This window comes from Oncorhynchus kisutch, linkage group LG30 (assembly GCF_002021735.2).
Source record: "Oncorhynchus kisutch isolate 150728-3 linkage group LG30, Okis_V2, whole genome shotgun sequence".
Taxonomy (NCBI): domain Eukaryota; kingdom Metazoa; phylum Chordata; class Actinopteri; order Salmoniformes; family Salmonidae; genus Oncorhynchus; species Oncorhynchus kisutch.
The window spans coordinates 44,284,752-44,306,409 of NC_034203.2; the positions used below are offsets into that span (position 1 = coordinate 44,284,752).

At 46.5% G+C, this 21,658-nt stretch overlaps 1 protein-coding gene across 1 annotated transcript in view; it reads right to left on the minus strand.

Moving 5' to 3' along the window:
* Window positions 1-21,658, minus strand: part of LOC109881047 (GTP-binding protein Rheb) — a 32,268-nt gene that overhangs the window by 6,699 nt on the left and 3,911 nt on the right. Inside the window, exons 3-7 of the mRNA XM_031809893.1 lie at window positions 17,097-17,164; window positions 16,662-16,744; window positions 10,501-10,557; window positions 2,112-2,159; window positions 1,377-1,458 (exon numbers count right to left, since the gene is read on the minus strand). Coding sequence (XP_031665753.1) covers window positions 1,377-1,458; window positions 2,112-2,159; window positions 10,501-10,557; window positions 16,662-16,744; window positions 17,097-17,164 — 338 coding nt within the window. The remainder of the gene's footprint in view (window positions 1-1,376; window positions 1,459-2,111; window positions 2,160-10,500; window positions 10,558-16,661; window positions 16,745-17,096; window positions 17,165-21,658) is intronic.

Sequence of the window (21,658 nt, forward strand, 5' to 3'; positions counted from 1 at the left end):
TACAGTAGAACAGAACAGACTACAGTAGAATAGAACAGACTACAGTAGAATAGAACAGACTACAGACTACAGTAGAATAGAACAGACTACAGTAGAATAGAACAGACTACAGTAGAATAGAACACAGTAGAATAGAACAGACTACAGTAGAATAGAACAGACTACAGTAGAATAGAACAGACTACAGTAGAATAGAACAGACTACAGTAGAACAGACTACAGTAGAATAGAACAGACTACAGTAGAATAGAACACAGTAGAATAGAACAGACTACAGTAGAACAGACTACAGTAGAATAGAACAGACTACAGTAGAATAGAACAGACTACAGTAGAATAGAACAGACTACAGTAGAACAGACTACAGTAGAATAGAACAGACTACAGTAGAACAGACTACAGTAGAACAGAACAGACTACAGTAGAATAGAACAGACTACAGTAGAACAGACTACAGTAGAATAGAACAGACTACAGTAGAATAGAATACAGTAGAATAGAACACAGAATAGAACAGACTACAGTAGAATAGAACAGACTACAGTAGAACAGACTACAGTAGAACAGAACAGACTACAGTAGAATAGAACAGACTACAGTAGAACAGACTACAGTAGAATAGAACAGACTACAGTAGAATAGAACAGACTACAGTAGAATAGAACAGACTACAGTATAATAGAATACAGTAGAATAGAACACAGTAGAATAGAACAGACTACAGTAGAACAGACTACAGTAGAATAGAACAGACTACAGTAGAATAGAATAGACTACAGTAGAATAGAACAGACTACAGTAGAATAGAATAGACTACAATAGAACAGACTAAAGCAGACTAGAACATACTAGACTAGAATTGAGGCTACTTTACTATCTACTATGACACAGCCGTCTGACAGAAAGAGAGACTGAACAGTGCCGCAACATCTCTGGGCTGGAATATTCCTTTCAATAGTGGGGAGAGCTGGGCTGCCCCCTGCTGTAGAGTACAGAGTACTGCAATTACAGGCCTGTAGACCTCCAAGTTCAGTGCCTATAGCACTGTGTGTTCAATCCCGGTCCTAGGGACCCAAATATGTGCATATTTTTTAGTATTTTTGTCCAGTACTACACACCTGATTCCACTAATCAAAGGTTTGATGATGAGTTGATTAGTGCTAGGGTTTTTGGTCCATGGCAGGGCTGTTCAATTTCGGTCATGGAGGACTCAAACACTTCTTCAGGTTTTCATTCTCTCCTGCCAAATCAAAGGACTAATTCAGACCTGGGACACCAGGTGATTAACTACCAGGTAGAAACAAGTACCAGAAGTGTTTTTTGTGTGCCTCCAGGCCCTGTTCTATTGGATGGACATGTGTTCTAGGTGTTTTCACCTGGTTCTCTTTAGCTGAGGATTCCATGAAGGCAGCGTTCCATGATTCTGCTAGTGACTTCCCTTCCTCACAGCTGATCACCCTGGAATACAAAAGAAACATCACACCAATCAGATACCACACACACACACACACACACACGTCACACACCACAGGTTAGGGGGATGGAGTCTCTGTATGACATCACTCCAAACCCGACAGGATAGAATGCTTTAAGGGAAAGGGGAAGTGGGATACCTAGGTCAGTTGTACAACTGAATGCAGTCAAGCCGAAATGTGTCTTCCGCATTTAACCCAACCCCCCTTTGAATAAGAGAGCTGTTAAATGTGTGTGTGAGCGTGAGTGTGTGTGTGAGTGAGTGTGACCGTGAGTGTGTGTTGCGTGTGTGAGCGTGAGTGTGTGTGCTGGTGTGAGCGTGAGTGTTTGTGTGTGTGTGAGCGTGAGTGTTTGTGTGAGCGTGAGTGTGTGTGTGTGAGCGTGAGTGTTTGTGTGAGCGTGAGTGTGTGTGTGTGAGCGTGAGTGTTTGTGTGAGCGAGAGTGTGTGTGTGAGCGTGAGTGTGTGTGTGTGAGCGTGAGTGTTTGTGTGAGCGTGTGTGTGTGAGCGTGGGTGTGTGTGTGAGCGTGAGTGTTTGTGTGAGCGTGAGTGTGTGTGTGTGAGCGTGAGTGTGTGTGTGTGAGCGTGAGTGTGTGTGTGTGAGCGTGTCAGTATCGATGTATGTAAGTAAGGAACATACCTTTCCATGTGCAGGTCGTTCTTATTTCCCACCAACATAATAGGAACTCTGTAGAGAAAGACAAAACCACATGTTGTATCCCCTGTATCAAAGACAAAACCACATGTTGTATCCCCTGTATCAAAGACAAAACCACATGTTGTATCCCTTGTATCAAAGACAAAACCACATGTTGTATTCCCTGTATCAAAGACAAAACCACATGTTGTATCCCTTGTATCAAAGACAAAACCACATGTTGTATCCCCTGTATCAAAGACAAAACCACATGTTGTATCCCATGTATCAAAGACAAAACCACATGTTGTATCCCATGTATCAAAGACAAAACCACATGTTGTATCCCTTGTATCAAAGACAAAACCACATGTTGTATCCCCTGTATCAAAGACAAAACCACATGTTGTATCCCATGTATCAAAGACAAAACCACATGTTGTATCCCATGTATCAAAGACAAAACCACATGTTGTATCCCATGTATCAAAGACAAAACCACATGTTGTATCCCATGTACAGTGCCTTGCGAAAGTATTCGGCCCCCTTGAACTTTGCGACCTTTTGCCACATTTCAGGCTTCAAACATAAAGATATAAAACTGTATTTTTTTGTGAAGAATCAACAAGTGGGACACAATCATGAAGTGGAACGACATTTATTGGATATTTCAAACTTTTTTAACAAATCAAAAACTGAAAAATTGGGCGTGCAAAATTATTCAGCCCCCTTAAGTTAATACTTTGTAGCGCCACCTTTTGCTGCGATTACAGCTATAAGTCGCTTGGGGTATGTCTCTATCAGTTTTGCACATCGAGAGACTGAAATGTTTTCCCATTCCTCCTTGCAAAACAGCTCGAGCTCAGCTCGAGCTCAGTGAGGTTGCATTTGTGAACAGCAGTTTTCAGTTCTTTCCACAGATTCTCGATTGGATTCAGGTCTGGACTTTGACTTGGCCATTCTAACACCTGGATATGTTTATTTTTGAACCATTCCATTGTAGATTTTGCTTTATGTTTTGGATCATTGTCTTGTTGGAAGACAAATCTCCGTCCCAGTCTCAGGTCTTTTGCAGACTCCATCTGGTTTTCTTCCACAATGGTTCTGTATTTGGCTCCATCCATCTTCCCATCAATTTTAACCATCTTCCCTGTCCCTGCTGAAGAAAAGCAGGCCCAAACCATGATGCTGCCACCATCATGTTTGACAGTGGGGATGGTGTGTTCAGGGTGATGAGCTGTGTTGCTTTTACGCCAAACATAACGTTTTGCATTGTTGCCAAAAAGTTCAATTTTGGTTTCATCTGACCAGAGCACCTTCTTCCACATGTTTGGTGTGTCTCCCAGGTGGCTTGTGGCAAACTTTAACCTCTCTGAACTACTGATCCCGTATCCGGGAGCGTAACTACACCCTCAGGCTCATTACCATAACGCAACGTTAACGATTTCTCAAAATCGCAAATGAAATGAAATAAATATGCCTGCTCTCAAGCTTAGCCTTTTCTTAACAACACTGTCATCTCAGATTTTCAAAATATGCTTTTGAACCATTGCAAATCAATCATTTGTGTAAGAGTGATAATGGCTGCCGTAGCATTTAGCGTAGCATTAGCGTAGCATTTAGCACATAACATTTTCACAAAAACCAGCAAAGTAATCAAATAAAATAATTTACCTTTGAAGAACTTCAGATGTTTCAATGAGGAGACTCTCAGTTACATAGCAGATGTCCAGTTTTTCCTGAAAGATTCTTTGTGTAGGACAAATCGCTCCGTTTTGTTACTACACATTTGGCTACCGAAACTAACCGAAAATTCAGTCACCAAAACGTCGAACTTTTTTCCGAATTAACTCCATAATATCGACCGAAACATGGCAAACGTTGTTTGAATCAATCCCCAAGGTGTTTTTTCACATATCTCTTCATTGATATGCCGTTCGTGGAAGCATGGTTTGTCTCTGAATTCCATGGAAAAATACCAGCACCTGAGTTTTGCGCATCAATTTCCACGCAGGACACCGTGCGGGACACTTGGAAAATGTAGTCTCTTATGGTCAATCTTCCAATGATATGCCTGCAAATACGTCACAATGCTCCAGACCCCTTGGGGAAACGATAGAAAGGGCAGGCTCATTCCTGTCCCATTCACAGCCATATAAGGAGATGATGCAAATCGGTGCCTCAGAAATCCTGTTAATTTCCTGGTTGCAGAAACATCTTGGTTTCGCCTGTAGCATGAGTTCTGGGGCACTCACAGTGAAAATCTTTGCAGTTCTGGAAACGTCAGAGTGTCTTCTTTCCAGAGCTACCAATTCCATGCATAGTCGAGCATCTTTTTGTGACGATATATTGCGCTTAAAACGGGAACGTCTTTTTATCCAAAAATGAAATAGCGCCCCCGTAGGCTTAACAGGTTAAACAACACTTTTTATGGATATCTTTAAGAAATGGCTTTCTTCTTGCCACTCTTCCATAAAGGCCAGATTTGTGCAATATACGACTGATTGTTGTCCTATGGACAGAGTCTCCCACCTCAGCTGTAGATCTCTGCAGTTCATCCAGAGTGATCATGGGCCTCTTGGCTGCATCTCTGATCAGTCTTCTCCTTGTATGAGCTGAAAGTTTAGAGGGACGGCCAGGTCTGTAACGGCGTTCTTCGTTCGTTGAAAGAGAGTCGGACCGAAATGCAGCGTTGTGGTTACTCATGTTTTTAATGAAAAAAGTGACGGTTCATGAAATAACGAATAAATACAAAAACAACAAACGGAACGTGAAACCTAATTACAGCCTATCTGGTGAACACTACACAGAGACAGGAACAATCACCCACGAAATACAAAGTGAAACTCAGGCTACCTAAATACGGTTCCCAATCAGAGGCAATGAGAAGCACCTGACCCTGATCGAGAACCGCCTCAGGCAGCCAAGCCTACACTCGACACACCCCTAATCAACCAGAATCCCAATGCCTACAAAACCCAATACGAATACAACACGTAAACCCCTGTCACACCCTGGCCTGACCAAATATATAACGAAAACACAAAACACTAAGACCAAGGCGTGACAGAACCCCCCCCCCCCAAGGTGCGGACTCCCGGACGCACCTCAAAACCAAAGGGAGGGTCCGGGTGGGCGTCTGTCATTGGTGGCGGCTCCGGCTCGGGACGTGGACCCCACTTCATTAATGTCCTCGTTCCTCCCCTTCGCGTCCTGGGATAATCCACCCTCGCCGCCGACCATGGCCTAATAGTCCTCACCCACAACCCCACAGAACTAAGGAGCAGCTCGTGACTGAGGGGCATCTCGGGACTGAGGGGCAGCTCGGGACTGAGGGGCAGCTCGGGACTGAGGGGCAGCTCGGGACTGAGGGGCAGCCCGGAACTGAGGGGCAGCCCGGAACTGAGGGGCAGCCCGGAACAGAGGGGAAGCCCAGTACTGAGAGGAAGCCCAGTACTGAGAGGAAGCCCAGTACTGAGAGGAAGCCTAGTACTGAGATGAAGCTCAGGTAGGTAAGTAGGCTCCGGTAGATCCTGGCTGGCTGGCGGATCTGGAAGATTCAAGTTGACTAGTAGATCTGGTAGATTCTGGTTGACTGGCGGATCTAGCTGCTCTATGCAGACTGACAGCTCTGACTGCTCCATGCAGGCTGACAGCTCCTTGCAGACTGGCAGCTCTTTGCAGACTGACAGCTCTGACTGCTCCATGCAGGCTGACAGCTCCTTGCAGACTGGCAGCTCCTTGCAGACTGGCAGCTCTTTGCAGACTGGCAGCTCCTTGCAGACTGACAGCTCCTTGCAGACTGGCAGCTCCTTACAGACTGGCAGCACCTTGCAGACTGACAGCTCTAGCTGCTTCATGCAGACTGGCAGCTCCTTGCAGACTGACAGCTCCTTGCAGACTGACAGCTCCCTGCAGACTGGCAGCTCCTTGCAGGCTGACAACTCCCTGCAGACTGGCAGCTCCTTGCAGACTGGCAGCTCCTTGCAGACTGGCAGCTCCTTGCAGACTGGCAGCTCCTTGCAGACTGACAGCTCCTTTCAGACTGGCAGCTCCTTGCAGACTGACAGCTCCTTGCAGACTGGCAGCTCCTTGCAGACTGGCAGCTCCTTGCAGACTGGCAGCTCCTTGCAGACTGACAGCTCTGACTGCTCCATGCAGGCTGACAGCTCCTTGCAGATTGACAGCTCCTTGCAGACTGGCATCTCTGGCTGCTTCATGCAGACTGACAGCTCCTTACAGACTGGCAGCTCCTTGCAGACTGACAGCTCCTTGCAGACTGACAGCTCCTTGCAGACTGGCAGTTCCTTGCAGGCTGACAGCTCCTTGCAGACTGGCAGCTCCTTGTAGACTGGCAGCTCCTTGCAGACTGGCAGCTCCTTGCAGACTGACAGCACCCTGCAGACTGGCAGCTCAGGCTGCTTCAAACAGGCAGGAGGCTCCAGCAGCGCTGTAGAGAAGAAAGGCTCTGATAGCGCTGAACAGGCGGGAGACTCCGACAGCGCAGGAGAGGAGGAAAACGCTGGCTGCGCTGAACAGACAGGAGACTCCGACAGCGCAGGAGAGGAGGAAAACGCTGGCTGCGCTAAACAGGCGGGAGACTCCGACAGCGCAGGAGAGGAGAAAGGCTCCGACAGCGCTGGAGAGGCGGGAGACTCCGACAGAGCAGGAGAGGCGAGGCGCACTGTAGGCCTGATGCGTGGTGCGGGCACTGGTGATACTGGAGCGAGGACACGCACAGGAATACGAATACAACACGTAAACCCCTGTCACACCCTGGCCTGACCAAATATATAACGAAAACACAAAACACTAAGACCAAGGTGTGACAGAACCCCCCCCCCCCCCCCCCCCCCCCCCCCAAGGTGCGGACTCCAGGACGCACCTCAAAACCAAAGGGAGGGTCCGGGTGGGCGTCTGTCATTGGTGGCGGCTCCGGCTCGGGACGTGGACCCCACTTCATTAATGTCCTCGTTCCTCCCCTTCGCGTCCTGGGATAATCCACCCTCGCCGCCGACCATGACCTAATAGTCCTCACCCACAACCCCACAGAACTAAGGAGCAGCTCGTGACTGAGGTGCATCTCGGGACTGAGGGGCAGCTCGGGACTGAGGGGCAGCTCGGGACTGAGGGGCAGCTCGGGACTGAGGCAGCTCGGGACTGAGGGGCAGCCCGGAACTGAGGGGCAGCCCGGAACAGAGGGGAAGCCCAGTACTGAGAGGAAGCCTAGTACTGAGATGAAGCTCATTTGGCCGCCTTTCGTTCCAGTACTCTGCTGCCTGTGACTGGAACGAATTGCAAAAATCGCTGAAGTTGGAGACTTTCATCTCCCTCACCAACTTCAAACATCAGCTATCTGAGCAGCTAACCGATCGCTGCAGCTGTACATAGTCTATTGGTAAATAGCCCACCCTTTTCACCTACCTCATCCCCGTACTGTTTTTATTTATTTACTTTTCTGCTCTTCTGCACACCAATATCTCTACCTGTACATGACCATCTGATCTTTTATCACTCCAGTGTTAATCTGCAAAATTGTAATTATTTGCCTACCTCCTCATGCCTTTTGCACACATTGTATATAGACCCCCCCTTCGTTTTCTACTGTGTTATTGACTTGTTAATTGTTTACTCCATGTGTAACTCTTTGTTGTATGCTCACACTGCTATGCTTTATCTTGGCCAGGTCGCAGTTGCAAATGAGAACTTGTTCTCAACTAGCCTACCTGGTTAAATAAAGGTGAAATAAAAATAAAATAAAAAAAGGTAGTAGGCTCCGGTAGATCCAGCTCCTTGCAGACTGGCAGCTCCTTGCAGACTGGCAGCTCCTTGCAGACTGGCAGCTCCTTGCAGACTGGCAGCTCCTTGCAGACTGGCAGCTCCTTGCAGACTGACAGCTCCTTGCAGACTGACAGCTCTGACTGCTCCATGCAGGCTGACAGCTCCTTGCAGACTGGCAGCTCCTTGCAGACTGACAGCTCCTTGCAGACTGGCAGCTCTGGCTGCTTCATGCAGACTGACAGCTCCTTACAGACTGGCAGCTCCTTGCAGACTGACAGCTCCTTGCAGACTGGCAGTTCCTTGCAGACTGGCAGTTCCTTGCAGACTGGCAGCTCCTTGCAGACTGGCAGCTCCTTGCAGACTGACAGCACCCTGCAGACTGGCAGCTCAGGCTGCTTCAAACAGGCAGGAGGCTCCAGCAGCGCTGTAGAGAAGAAAGGCTCCGACAGCGTTGGAGAGGCGGGAGACTCCGACAGAGCAGGAGAGGCGAGGCGCACTGTAGGCCTGATGCGTGGTGCGGGCACTGGTGATACTGGAGCGAGGACACGCACAGGAAGCCTGGTGTGGGGAGCTGCTACCGGAGGACTGGTGTGTGGAGGTGGCACAGGATGTGCAAGGCTAGGGATGTGCACAGGAGGCCTGGTGCGTGAGGCTGGCACCAACTTCACCAGCCGACTAACACGCACCTCAGGACGAGTATGGAGCGCTAACTCAGGTGCCATCAAATCCCCGACACGATCCGTCGGACGAATATGATATCTATAGCACCAAGCTAGCAACTCCCTCATTACTCTCCACTCCACTTTCCCCATTAACTCCTTCACAGTCTCTGCTTCCCTCACCTCTAACACCGGCTCTGGTTCTGGTCTCCTCCTTGGCTCCTCACGATAAACAAGGAGAGTTGGCTCAGGTTCATCTCCTGACTCAGCCACTCTCCCTCTGAGCCCCCCCCCAATACATTTTTGGGGCTGCTTTTCGGGCTTCGCTCTGCGCCGCCGTGTCTTTCTTTTCTCCAACTCCATTCGCCTATAGCCCTCTTCACACTGCTCCAGCGAATCCCATGCGGGCTCAGGCATTCTCTCTGGGTCGGCCGCCCACCTGTCGATTTCTTCCCACGTCGTATAATCCATTCGCTTTTCCTGCGGTCGCTGCCTGTTTCCACGCTGCTCGGTCCGTGTGTGGTGGGTGATTCTGTAACGGCGCTCTTCGTTTGTTGAAAGAGAGTCGGACCGAAATGCAGCGTTGTGGTTACTCATGTTTTTAATGAAAAAAGTGACGGTTCATGAAATAACGAATAAATACAAAAACAACAAACGGAACGTGAAACCTAATTACAGCCTATCTGGTGAACACTACACAGAGACAGGAACAATCACCCACGAAAGACAAAGCGAAACTCAGGCTGCCTAAATACGGTTCCCAATCAGAGGCAATGAGAAGCACCTGACCCTGATCGAGAACCGCCTCAGGCAGCCAAGCCTACACTCGACACACCCCTAATCAACCACAATCCCAATGCCTACAAAACCCAATACGAATACAACACGTAAACCCCTGTCACACCCTGGCCTGACCAAATATATAACGAAAACACAAAACACTAAGACCAAGGCATGACAAGGTCTTGGTAGATTTGCAGTGGTCTGATACTCCTTCCATTTCAATATTATCGCTTGCACAGTGCTCCTTGGGATGTTTAAAGCTTGGGAAATCTTTTTGTATCCAAATCCGGCTTTAAACTTCTTCACAACAGTATCTCGGACCTGCCTGGTGTGTTCCTTGTTCTTCATGATGCTCTCTGCGCTTTTAACGGACCTCTGAGACTATCACAGTGCAGGTGCATTTATACAGAGACTTGATTACACACAGGTGGATTGTATTTATCATCATTAGTCATTTAGGTCAACATTGGATCATTCAGAGATCCTCACTGAACTTCTGGAGAGAGTTTGCTGCACTGAAAGTAAAGGGGCTGAATAATTTTACACACCCAACTTTTCAGTTTTTGATTTGTTACAAAAGTTTGAAATATCCAATAAATGTCGTTCCACTTCATGATTGTGTCCCACTTGTTGTTGATTCTTCACCAAAAAATACAGTTTTATATCTTTATGTTTGAAGCCTGAAATGTGGCAAAAGGTCGCAAAGTTCAAGGGGGCCGAATACTTTCGCAAGGCACTGTACATCAGATTACAGTAGAGGATTAATATACAGTCAGGTTACAGTAGAGGGTTAATATACAGTCAGATTACAGTAGAGGGTTAATATACATCAGATTACAGTAGAGGGATAATATACAGTCAGATTACAGTAGAGGGATAATATACAGTCAGATTACAGTAGAGGGTTAATATACATCAGATTACAGTAGAGGGTTAATATACAGTCAGGTTAAAGTAGAGGGTTAATATACAGTCAGGTTACAGTAGAGGGTTAATATACAGTCAGATTACAGTAGAGGGTTAATATACAGTCAGATTACAGTAGAGGGTTAATATACAGTCAGATTACAGTAGAGGGTTAATATACAGTCAGATTACAGTAGAGGGTTAATATACAGTCAGATTACAGTAGAGGGTTAATATACAGTCAGATTACAGTAGATACTCACTGAGCTTTCCCCACCATATCCAGAAGTTTTTCATGGATAACCTGAACTACTTCAAAACTGGAAGAGAAGAAAAACAATATGTCACACATACTGTTATAGATACTGTCATAGATACTGTCAAACATACTGTTATAGATACTGTCATTAATACTGTCAAACATACTGTTATAGATACTGTCATTAATACTGTTATAGATACTGTCATTAATACTGTCATAGATACTGTCAAACATACTGTTATAGACACTGTCAAACATACTGTTATAGATACTGTCAAACATACTGTTATAGATACTGTCATTAATACTGTCATAGATACTGTAAAACATACTGTCATAGATACTGTCACTAATACTGTAAAACATACTGTCATTAATACTGTAAAACATACTGTCAAACATACTGTTATAGATACTGTCAAACAAACTGTTATAGATACTGTCATTAATACTGTCAAACAAACTGTTATAGATACTGTCAAACATACTGTTATAGATACTGTCAAACAAACTGTCATAGATACTGTCAAACACACTGTCATAGATACTGTCAAACACACTGTCATAGATACTGTCAAACATACTGTTATAGATACTGTCATAGATACTGTCAAACATACTGTTATAGATACTGTCATAGATACTGTCAAACAAACTGTTATAGATACCGTCATAGATACTGTCAAACATACTGTTATAGATACTGTCATAGATACTGTCAAACATACTGTCATATATACTGTCAAACATACTGTTATAGATACTGTCATTAATACTGTAAAACATACTGTCATTAATACTGTAAAACATACTGTCATAGATACTGTCAAACATACTGTTATAGATACCGTCAAACATACTGTTATAGATACTGTCAAACATACTGTTATAGATACTGTCATAGATACTGTCATTAATACTGTCAAACATACTGTTATAGATACTGTCAAACACACTGTCATAGATACTGTCATAGATACTGTCATTAATACTGTCATAGATACTGTCAAACATACTGTTATAGATACTGTCAAACACACTGTCATAGATACTGTCATAGATACTGTCATTAATACTGTCATTAATACTGTCATTAATACTGTCAAACATACTGTCATAGATACTGTCATAGATACTGTTATAGATACTGTCAAACATACTGTTATAGATACTGTCAAACACACTGTCATAGATACTGTTATTAATACTGTCAAACATACTGTCATAGATACCGTCATTAATACTGTCAAACATACTGTCATAGATACTGTCATTAATACTGTCATAGATACTGTCAAACATACTGTCATAGATACTGTCAAACATACTGTTATAGATACTGTCATCAATACTGTCAAACATACTGTCAAACATACTGTTATAGATACTGTCAAACATCCTGTCATAGATACTGTCATATATAAATTCTGTCATCCATGCTGTCATAGATACTGTAATACATAAATACTGTGATACATACTGTCATAGATACTGTCAAACATCCTGTCATAGATACTGTCATATATAAATTCTGTCATCCATGCTGTCATAGATACTGTAATACATAGATACTGTCATACATACATTCCCAGTCTGGGAAGTGCTGATGTAGTTAATCCAGTCATTGTAGAAGACCAGGGGTACCAACCCTCCTCCAGCCCTACTCTAATACACCAGATGCAGTTGCTCATCAGGACATTGATGAGCTGAATCAGCTGCTCATCAGGACATTGATGAGCTGAATCAGCCGCTCATCAGGACATTGATGAGCTGAATCAGCTGCTCATCAGGACATTGATGAGCTGAATCAGCTGCTCATCAGGACATTGATGAGCTGAATCAGCTGCTCATCAGGACATTGATGAGCTGAATCAGCTGCTCATCAGGACATTGATGAGCTGAATCAGCTGCTCATCAGGACATTGATGAGCTGAATCAGCTGCTCATCAGGACATTGATGAGCTGAATCAGCTGCTCATCAGGACATTGATGAGCTGAATCAGCTGCTCATCAGGACAGGACAGCCTGCTGGCCTTACTGAGTGGATAGGAACATTAGCCTGCTGGCCTTACTGGGTGGATAGGAACATTAGCCTGCTGGCCTTACTGAGTGGATAGGAACATTAGCCTGCTGGCCTTACTGGGTGGATAGGAACATTAGCCTGCTGGCCTTACTGAGTGGATAGGAACATTAGCCTGCTGGCCTTACTGAGTGGATAGGAACATTAGCCTGCTGGCCTTACTGACTGGATAGGAACATTAGCCTGCTGGCCTTACTGAGTGGATAGGAACATTAGCCTGCTGGCCTTACTGGGTGGATAGGAACATTAGCCTGCTGGCCTTACTGGGTGGATAGGAACATTAGCCTGCTGGCCTTACTGGGTGGATAGGAACATTAGCCTGCTGGCCTTACTGAGTCTATAGGAACATTAGCCTGCTGGCCTTACTGAGTGGATAGGAACATTAGCCTGCTGGCCTTACTGAGTGGATAGGAACATTAGCCTGCTGGCCTTACTGAGTCTATAGGAACATTAGCCTGCTGGTCTTACTGAGTGGATAGGAACATTAGCCTGCTGGTCTTACTGAGTGGATAGGAACATTAGCCTGCTGGCCTTACTGGGTGGATAGGAACATTAGCCTGCTGGCCTTACTGAGTCTATAGGAACATTAGCCTGCTGGCCTTACTGAGTGGATAGGAACATTAGCCTGCTGGTCTTACTGAGTGGATAGGAACATTAGCCTGCTGGCCTTACTGAGTGGATAGGAACATTAGCCTGCTGGCCTTACTGAGTGGATAGGAACATTCGCCTGCTGGCCTTACTGAGTGGATAGGAACATTAGCCTGCTGGCCTTACTGAGTCTATAGGAACATTAGCCTGCTGGCCTTACTGAGTCTATAGGAACATTAGCCTGCTGACCTTACTGAGTCTATAGGAACATTAGCCTGCTGGCCTTACTGAGTGGATAGGAACATTAGCCTGCGGGTCTTACTGAGTGGATAGGAACATTAGCCTGCTGGCCTTACTGAGTGGATAGGAACATTAGCCTGCTGGTCTTACTGAGTGGATAGGAACATTAGCCTGCTGGCCTTACTGAGTGGATAGGAACATTAGCCTGCTGACCTTACTGAGTGGATAGGAACATTAGCCTGCTGGCCTTACTGAGTGGATAGGAACATTAGCCTGCTGGCCTTACTGGGTGGATAGGAACATTAGCCTGCTGACCTTACTGAGTCTATAGGAACATTAGCCTGCTGGCCTTACTGAGTGGATAGGAACATTAGCCTGCTGGCCTTACTGAGTGGATAGGAACATTAGCCAGGTGGCCTTGAATCGATAGGAACTTACTGAGTGCATAGGAACATTAGCCTGCTGGTTTTGAGTCGATTGGAACATTAGCCCGAGCTATTTAGGAGGGATATCACACCTGGCACAAATGATTGTCTAGTTGTGTTTTTCCTGCTGAGCGGTGCCCTATACCTGCGCCCAGAGGGGACTAGTTCAAAGTCCAGGTACAGGGGGTGGCTTAGGTCTAAAATGATTTTGTGAGCCTTGCAGAGGGCCCTGACCTTAAAGATCTCATCCAGGCCTGTCTGTTTGACTCCAAGTACCTTTCTGAGGGGCCCCGACCTTAAAGATCTCATCCAGGCCTGTCTGTTTGACTCCAAGTACCTTGTGGAGGGTCCTGACCTTAAAGATCTCATCCAAGCCTGTCTGTTGGACTCCAAGTACCTTGGGGAGGGCCCTGACCTTAAAGATCTCATCCAGGCCTGTCTGTTTGACTCCAAGTACCTTGGGGAGGGCCCTGACCTTAAAGATCTCAGACAGGCCTGTCTGTTGGACTCCTAGTACCGTGGAGAGGGCCCTGACCTTAAAGATCTCCTCCAGGCCTGTCTGTTTGACTCCAAGTACCTTGGGGAGGGCCCTGACCTTAAAGATCTCATCCAGGCCTGTCTGTTTGACTCCTAGTACCGTGGAGAGGGCCCTGACCTTAAAGATCTCATCCAGGCCTGTCTGTTTGACTCCAAGTACCTTGGGGAGGGCCCTGACCTTAAAGATCTCATCCAGGCCTGTCTGTTTGACTCCTAGTACCGTGGAGAGGGCCCTGACCTTAAAGATCTCATCCAGGCCTGTCTGTTCGACTCCAAGTACCTTGGGGAGGGCCCTGACCTTAAAGATCTCATCCAGGCCTGTCTGTTTGACTCCAAGTACCGTGGAGAGGGCCCTGACCTTAAAGATCTCATCCAGGCCTGTCTGTTTGACTCCAAGTACCGTGGAGAGGGCCCTGACCTTAAAGATCTCATCCAGGCCTGTCTGTTTGACTCCAAGTACCTTGCTTGCTGTGGTGATTATCCTTCTCTGCATATTTCTCTGGCTGACAGTGGCATTACCAAACCAACAAACAATACAAAAAGTTAAAATACTCTCACTGAAAGATTTGTAAAACAGAGTCAGTATAGTACAGTCTACATTAAAAGATCCCAGCTTTTTGAGAAAGTACAGTCTCTGTTGACTCTTTATGTAGATCAGGTCTGTACATTTACTCCACTGAAGCTTATTGTCCAAGAGGACACCCAGATATTTGTATTCCTCTACAATCTATGTTCTGACCTCTGATAGATGTTGCAGAGGTAGGTGTTGTACGCTTCCTGAAGTCTATGCACATCTCTTTGGCCTTGTTGGTATTGAGGACCAAGTGTGATTCGTAACACCACTCTACAAAGTCATCTAGGACCGGGCCATGATGTTCCTCGTCATCATGCAACAGGCTGATCAAGGCAGTGTCATCAGAGAACTTAACGAGGTGTCTGTCAGGATGGGAACTAGTACAACTATTAGTGTACAATATGTACAGAAGTGGAGACAAAACACATCCCTGAGGAGGGCCTGTGTTGGTATTGCGTATGTCCGACACGTGGGGACCTATTTTGACTCGCTGTGAGCATTGGCTCAGGAAGTCCAACAGCCACAAAACCAGCCCCCCCCCCCCCCCCCATATAAGGAGAAGTCCCGAATGAGTCTCTGTGCCAGAATGTAGGGCTGGATTGTGTTGAAGGCAGAAGAAAAGTCAACAAACAGAACCCTAACATGGGATTTGGCTCTAGATGTCTATAGACCATGTTAATACCCCCTCTAGATGTCTATAGACCATGTTAATACCCCCTCTAGATGTCTATAGACCATGTTAATACCCCCTCTAGATGTCTATAGACCATGTTAATACCCCCTCTAGATGTCTGTAGACCATGTTAATACCCCCTCTAGATGTCTATAGACCATGTAGATCATGTTAATACCCCCTCTAGATGTCTATAGACCATGTTAATACCCCTCTAGATGTCTATAGACCATGTTAATACCCCCTCTAGATGTCTATAGACCATGTTAATACCCCCTCTAGATGTCTATAGACCATGTTAATACCCCCTCTAGATGTCTATAGACCATGTTAATACCCCTCTAGATGTCTATAGACCATGTTAATACCCCCTCTAGATGTCTATAGACCATGTTAATACCCCCTCTAGATGTCTATAGACCATGTTAATACACCCTCTAGATGTCTATAGACCATGTTAATACCCCCTCTAGATGTCTATAGACCATTTTAAGGAGGGTAAGAATGGCATCATCAACTCCTCTGAGAGGCTGATCGGCAAACTGAAATGGGTCGAGAAGCTTCTGGGTGACGCTGAGAATATGACTTTTCACAAGTTTCTCAAGGCATTTCATTACTAAGGATGTCAAGGCAACAGGGCGGTAGTCATTGAGCACAGAGGGATTAGATGCTTTAGGAATTGGTATAATTATTGAGGTTTTCCACAATACCAGGATGTGTTGCTGGTCGAGTGAGGATTGGAAAATGTCTGTTAAAAACACCGGCCAGTTGTTCAGCACAGTGCTTTAACACATGCCCACGTATTTAGTCTGGTCCTGGGCTTTTGTATGTGTTAAATCCCCTGAACAACTTTAAAACATCATCATACTGTTGAACAATAACACTCTCATAAATTTTATAAAGATGCTTCCGTTTGTTTTTACCTCAGACACAAAGCTGTCTGATTCACTAAGTAAAAACCTGCCCAGTGGTTGATCACCCCTACTACAGATCATTCTGCACAATCTAAATCATTAAAAGACAGTCGAGTAAATAGCTGACTAACCTTTTATTAGACGTGACAGAGTAGACCAAGATGTATCCATTGATATCTATGGAATAGGTCTGAGGAAATATAGAGTATTCATCCTGGAAAAGACAGAGAGGGAGAGAGGGTAGAGGAGAGAGAGGAAAGGGGAGGAGAAAGAGAGACAGAGAAATATGTGAAATAAGTACTTAGCCTGCATACTGTAACATAGTGTCCCAATGTCCATACTAGTATACCGCTTAGAATCTAGGCCTTAGTGTCAGAGATTAAAGCAATGTACCCAGCAAGCATTCTAATTAGTAGTAGGGCGCATTCTAGAGTGGGTAGCCTGTGTTCTACAATTCTAATGGTGATACGACATCATGAGATCCCCAACCACGACTCAACGTAGAAATGTAAGGTCTTTTATAAATGTTTTTTTCAAAATAAATCCCTGTGGTGCGTGACTACTACCTGTCCCGCTGTGTCTACCAACTGCAGGTGGTATTCTTGTCCGTTTATCGTGATCATCTTGGTAAACGCTGCGGCAAAAGAGAGAAGAGAAAGAAAAGTCCCCTTGTACGTTGTGATGGAGTTGTCTATGACTGCCTATGGAGTTGTCTATGACTGCCTATGGAGTTGTCTATGACTGCCTATGGAGTTGTCTATGACTGCCTATGGAGTTGTCTATGACTGCCTATGGAGTTGTCTATGACTGCCTATGGAGTTGTCTATGACTGCCTAGAGATGTGCTCCAATAGCTGGGAAGGGACTTCTGCTGTTTCGGGGCAAAGAGGAGTCATATAGTCTTGCTCGGTCAATTGAAGTGTCGTGTTGTCTCCATAGTAATTAACATCGGTCTTGTCCTACAGGGTTCTGGCTGCTGATAGCTATTGTAATGAGGAAACATGGACTTACTATGGCTGTGATACTGTATGTGGTTGTCTCACCTAGTTATCTTCAGATGAATGCACTAACTGTAAGTGGCTCTAGATAAGAGTCTGCTAAGTGATTCACTACCGTAGTGGATCTAGATAAGAGTCTGCTAAATGATTCACTACTGTAAGTGGATCTGGATAAGAGAGTCTGCTAAATGATTCACTACTGTAGTGGCTCTGGATAAGAGAGTCTGCTAAATGACTCACTACTGTAGTGGCTCTGGATAAGAGAGTCTGCTAAATGACTCACTACTGTAATGGCTCTGGATAAGAGAGTCTGCTAAATACTCACTACTGTAGTGGCTCTGGATAAGAGAGTCTGCTAAATGACTCACTACTGTAATGGCTCTGGATAAGAGAGTCTGCTAAATGACTCACTACTGTAGTGGCTCTGGATAAGAGAGTCTGCTAAATGACTCACTACTGTAGTGGCTCTGGATAAGGCAGTCTGCTAAATGACTCACTACTGTAGTCGCTCTGGATAAGAGAGTCTGCTAAATGACTCACTACTGTAATGGCTCTGGATAAGAGAGTCTGCTAAATACTCACTACTGTAGTGGCTCTGGATAAGAGAGTCTGCTAAATGACTCACTACTGTAATGGCTCTGGATAAGAGAGTCTGCTAAATGACTCACTACTGTAGTGGCTCTGGATAAGAGAGTCTGCTAAATGACTCACTACTGTAGTGGCTCTGGATAAGGCAGTCTGCTAAATGACTCACTACTGTAGTCGCTCTGGATAAGAGAGTCTGCTAAATGACTCACTACTGTAGTGGCTCTGGATAAGAGAGTCTGATAAATGACTCACATGGAATGTGAATCTACTACTTCAGGCAAACGGACGAACGGGGGATGTGGAGGAGGAGGATGTGGAGAAGGAGGATGTGGAGAAGGAGGTGGAGGATGTGGAGAAGGATGAGGAGAAGGATGTGGAGAAGGAGGAGGAGGAGGAGGATGTGGAGAAGGAGGAGGAGGAGGAGGATGTGGAGAAGGAGGAGGAGGAGGAGGATGTGGAGAAGGAGGAGGAGGAGGAGGATGTGGAGAAGGAGGGGGAGGATGTGGAGAAGGAGGGGGAGGATGAGGATGTGGAGAAGGAGGGGGAGGAGGAGGATGTGGAGAAGGAGGATGTGGAGGAGGAAGAGGATGTGGAGGAGGAAGAGGAGGATGTGGAGGAGGAGGAGGAGGATGTGGAGGAGGAGGAGGAGGAGGAGGATGTGGAGAAGGAGGGGGAGGAGGAGGATGTGGAGAAGGAGGATGTGGAGGAGGAAGAGGATGTGGAGGAGGAGGATGTGGAGAAGGAGGAGGAGGAGGATGTGGAGGAGGAGGAGGAGGAGGAGGATGTGGAGAAGGAGGGGGAGGAGGAGGATGTGGAGAAGGAGGGGGAGGAGGAGGATGTGGAGAAGGAGGATGTGGAGGAGGAAGAGGATGTGGAGGAGGAAGAGGAGGATGTGGAGGAGGAGGAGGAGGATGTGGAGGAGGAAGAGGATGTGGAGACGGATGTGGAGGAGGAGGAGGAGGATGAGATGTGGAGGAGGAGGATGTGGAGACGGGGGATGTGGAGGAGGAAGAGGATGTGGAGGAGGAAGAGGAGGATGTGGAGGAGGAGGAGGAGGATGTGGAGGAGGAAGAGGATGTGGAGACGGATGTGGAGGAGGGGGATGTGGAGGAGGAGGAGGGTGTGGAGGAGGAAGAGGATGTGGAGGAGGATGTGGAGGAGGAAGAGGAGGATGTGGAAGAGGGGGCTGTGGAGGAGGAAGAGGATGTGGAGGAGGAGGAGGATGTGAAGGAGGAAGAGGAGGATGTGGAGGAGGAGGAGGAGGATGTGGAGGAGGATGTGGAGGAGGAAGAGGAGGATGTGGAGGAGGAGGATGTGGAGGAGGAAGAGGATGTGGAGCAGGATGTGGAGGAGGAGGATGTGGAGGAGGAAGAGGATGTGGAGGAGGAGGATGTGGAGCAGGAAGAGGAGGATGTGGAGGAGGAAGAGGAGGATGTGGAGGAGGATGTGGAGGAGGAAGAGGAGGATGTGGAGGAGGAAGAGGAGGATGTGGAGGAGGAAGAGGATGTGGAGAACGAGATGTAGGAGGAGAAGGGCTGCAAAAATCAGACTCCACTTCACTACTAAGACACTGTATATTTACTGGTAAAGAAGGCTATTATAGAGAGAGGGGAACCGTGTGTGTGTGGTGTGGTGTGTGTGTGGTGTGGTGTGTGGTGTGTGTGTGTGGCGTGTGTGTGTTTGGTTTTACTATCCTTTTGGGGTGCTGGGGCCGGATTAACGAAACACATTGAAGTTCTTCGTAATTCATAGCTTCTTAGAAACTTCAGTACATATTTTCTTACGTGTCATTGACATTAGTGACATGCTTGACACCAATGAATAAGCCTATGTGACAGGGATGATGGGATTTGGGTTATTTGGATATTTGTCACAAATTGTAGCCATCAGATTTGCTACATCAAAACCCCAAAATGGATAGCCAAGGAAAGCACAATACAAACTTCAGCAAACAAGAGCTTGAAGTGACGGTGGAGGAAATGTCAGCCAGGAAAAGGTTGCTGTTGGGGAGACTGGATAACTGCAGGGGTCACGGCAGGGTCACGGCAGAGACCAGAAAGAGAGGATGGGCGAAAAGTGGCCGAGGTCTGCCACCGGGGGTACGGCAAGGGACAGTGGAGTCGTAAAAAAGTGGTTAGAGTGTAGAGGCGGCAGGTAGCCTAGTGGTTAGAGTGTAGGGACGGCAGGTAGACTAGTGGTTCGAGTGTAGGGTCGGCAGGTAGCCTAGTGGTTAGAGTGTAGGGTTGGCAGGTAGCCTAGTGGTTCGAGTGTAGGGACGGCAGGTAGCCTAGTGGTTAGAGTGTAGAGGCGGCAGGTAGCCTAGTGGTTAGAGTGTGGGGACGGCAGGTAGCTTAGTGGTTAAAGTGTAGGGTCGGCAGGTAGCCTAGTGGTTAGAGTGTAGGGACGGCAGGTACCCTAGTGGTTAGAGTGTAGGGTTGGCAGGTAGCCTAGTAGTTAGAGTTTAGGGACGGCAGGTAGACTAGTGGTTCGAGTGTAGGGTCGGCAGGTAGCCTAGTGTTTAGAGTGTAGGGACGGCAGGTACCCTAGTGGTTAGAGTGTAGGGTTGGCAGGTAGCCTAGTGGTTAGAGTGTAGGGACGGCAGGTAACCTAGTGGTTAGAGTGTAGAGGGGCAGGTAGACTAGTGGTTAGAGTGTAGAGGCAGCAGGTAGCCTAGTGGTTAGAGTGTAGAGGCGGCAGGTAGCCTAGTGGTTAGAGTGTAGGGACGGCAGGTACCCTAGTGGTTAGAGTGTAGGGTTGGCAGGTAGCCTAGTAATTAGAGTTTAGGGACGGCAGGTAGCCTAGTGGTTAGAGTGTAGGGACGGCAGGTAGCCTAGTGGTTAGAGTGTAGGGTCGGCAGGTAGCCTAGTGGTTAGAGTGTAGGGACGGCAGGTAGACTAGTGGTTCGAGCGTAGGGACGGCAGGTAGCCTAGTGGTTAGAGTGTTGGGGCGGCAGGTAGTTTAGTGGTTAGAGTGTAGGGACGGCAGGTAGACTAGTGGTTCGAGCGTAGGGACGGCAGGTAGCCTAGTGGTTAGAGTGTTGGGGCGGCAGGTAGTTTAGTGGTTAGAGTGTAGGGGCGGCAGGTAGTTTAGTGGTTAGAGTGTAGGGGTGGCAGGTAGTTTAGTGGTTAGAGTGTAGGGGCGGCAGGTAGTTTAGTGGTTAGAGTGTAGGGGCGGCAGGTAGTTTAGTGGTTAGAGTGTTGGGGCGGCAGGTAGCCTAAAGGTAAACATCTGTTGTTCCACCCGTGAACAAGGCAGTTAACCCACTGTTCCTAGGCCCGTCATTGAAAATAAGAATGTGTTCTTAGCTGACTTGCCAAGTTAAATAAAAGTACAATTTAAAAAATGTGCGCTAGCTAACGTGTAACGTCAACATAGCTAACGACGTTAACATTAGCCAAGTTCTTCTTTGCAAATTGACGAGCTAGGAGCTAGCTATTTAACACTTGTAGCATTTTGTAATATACTATTAACTACTAGCTAGCTAGATAATGCGTGTTTATAAAACGTTATATAAACATCTGATAGCCAACTGTGTAAGAATAT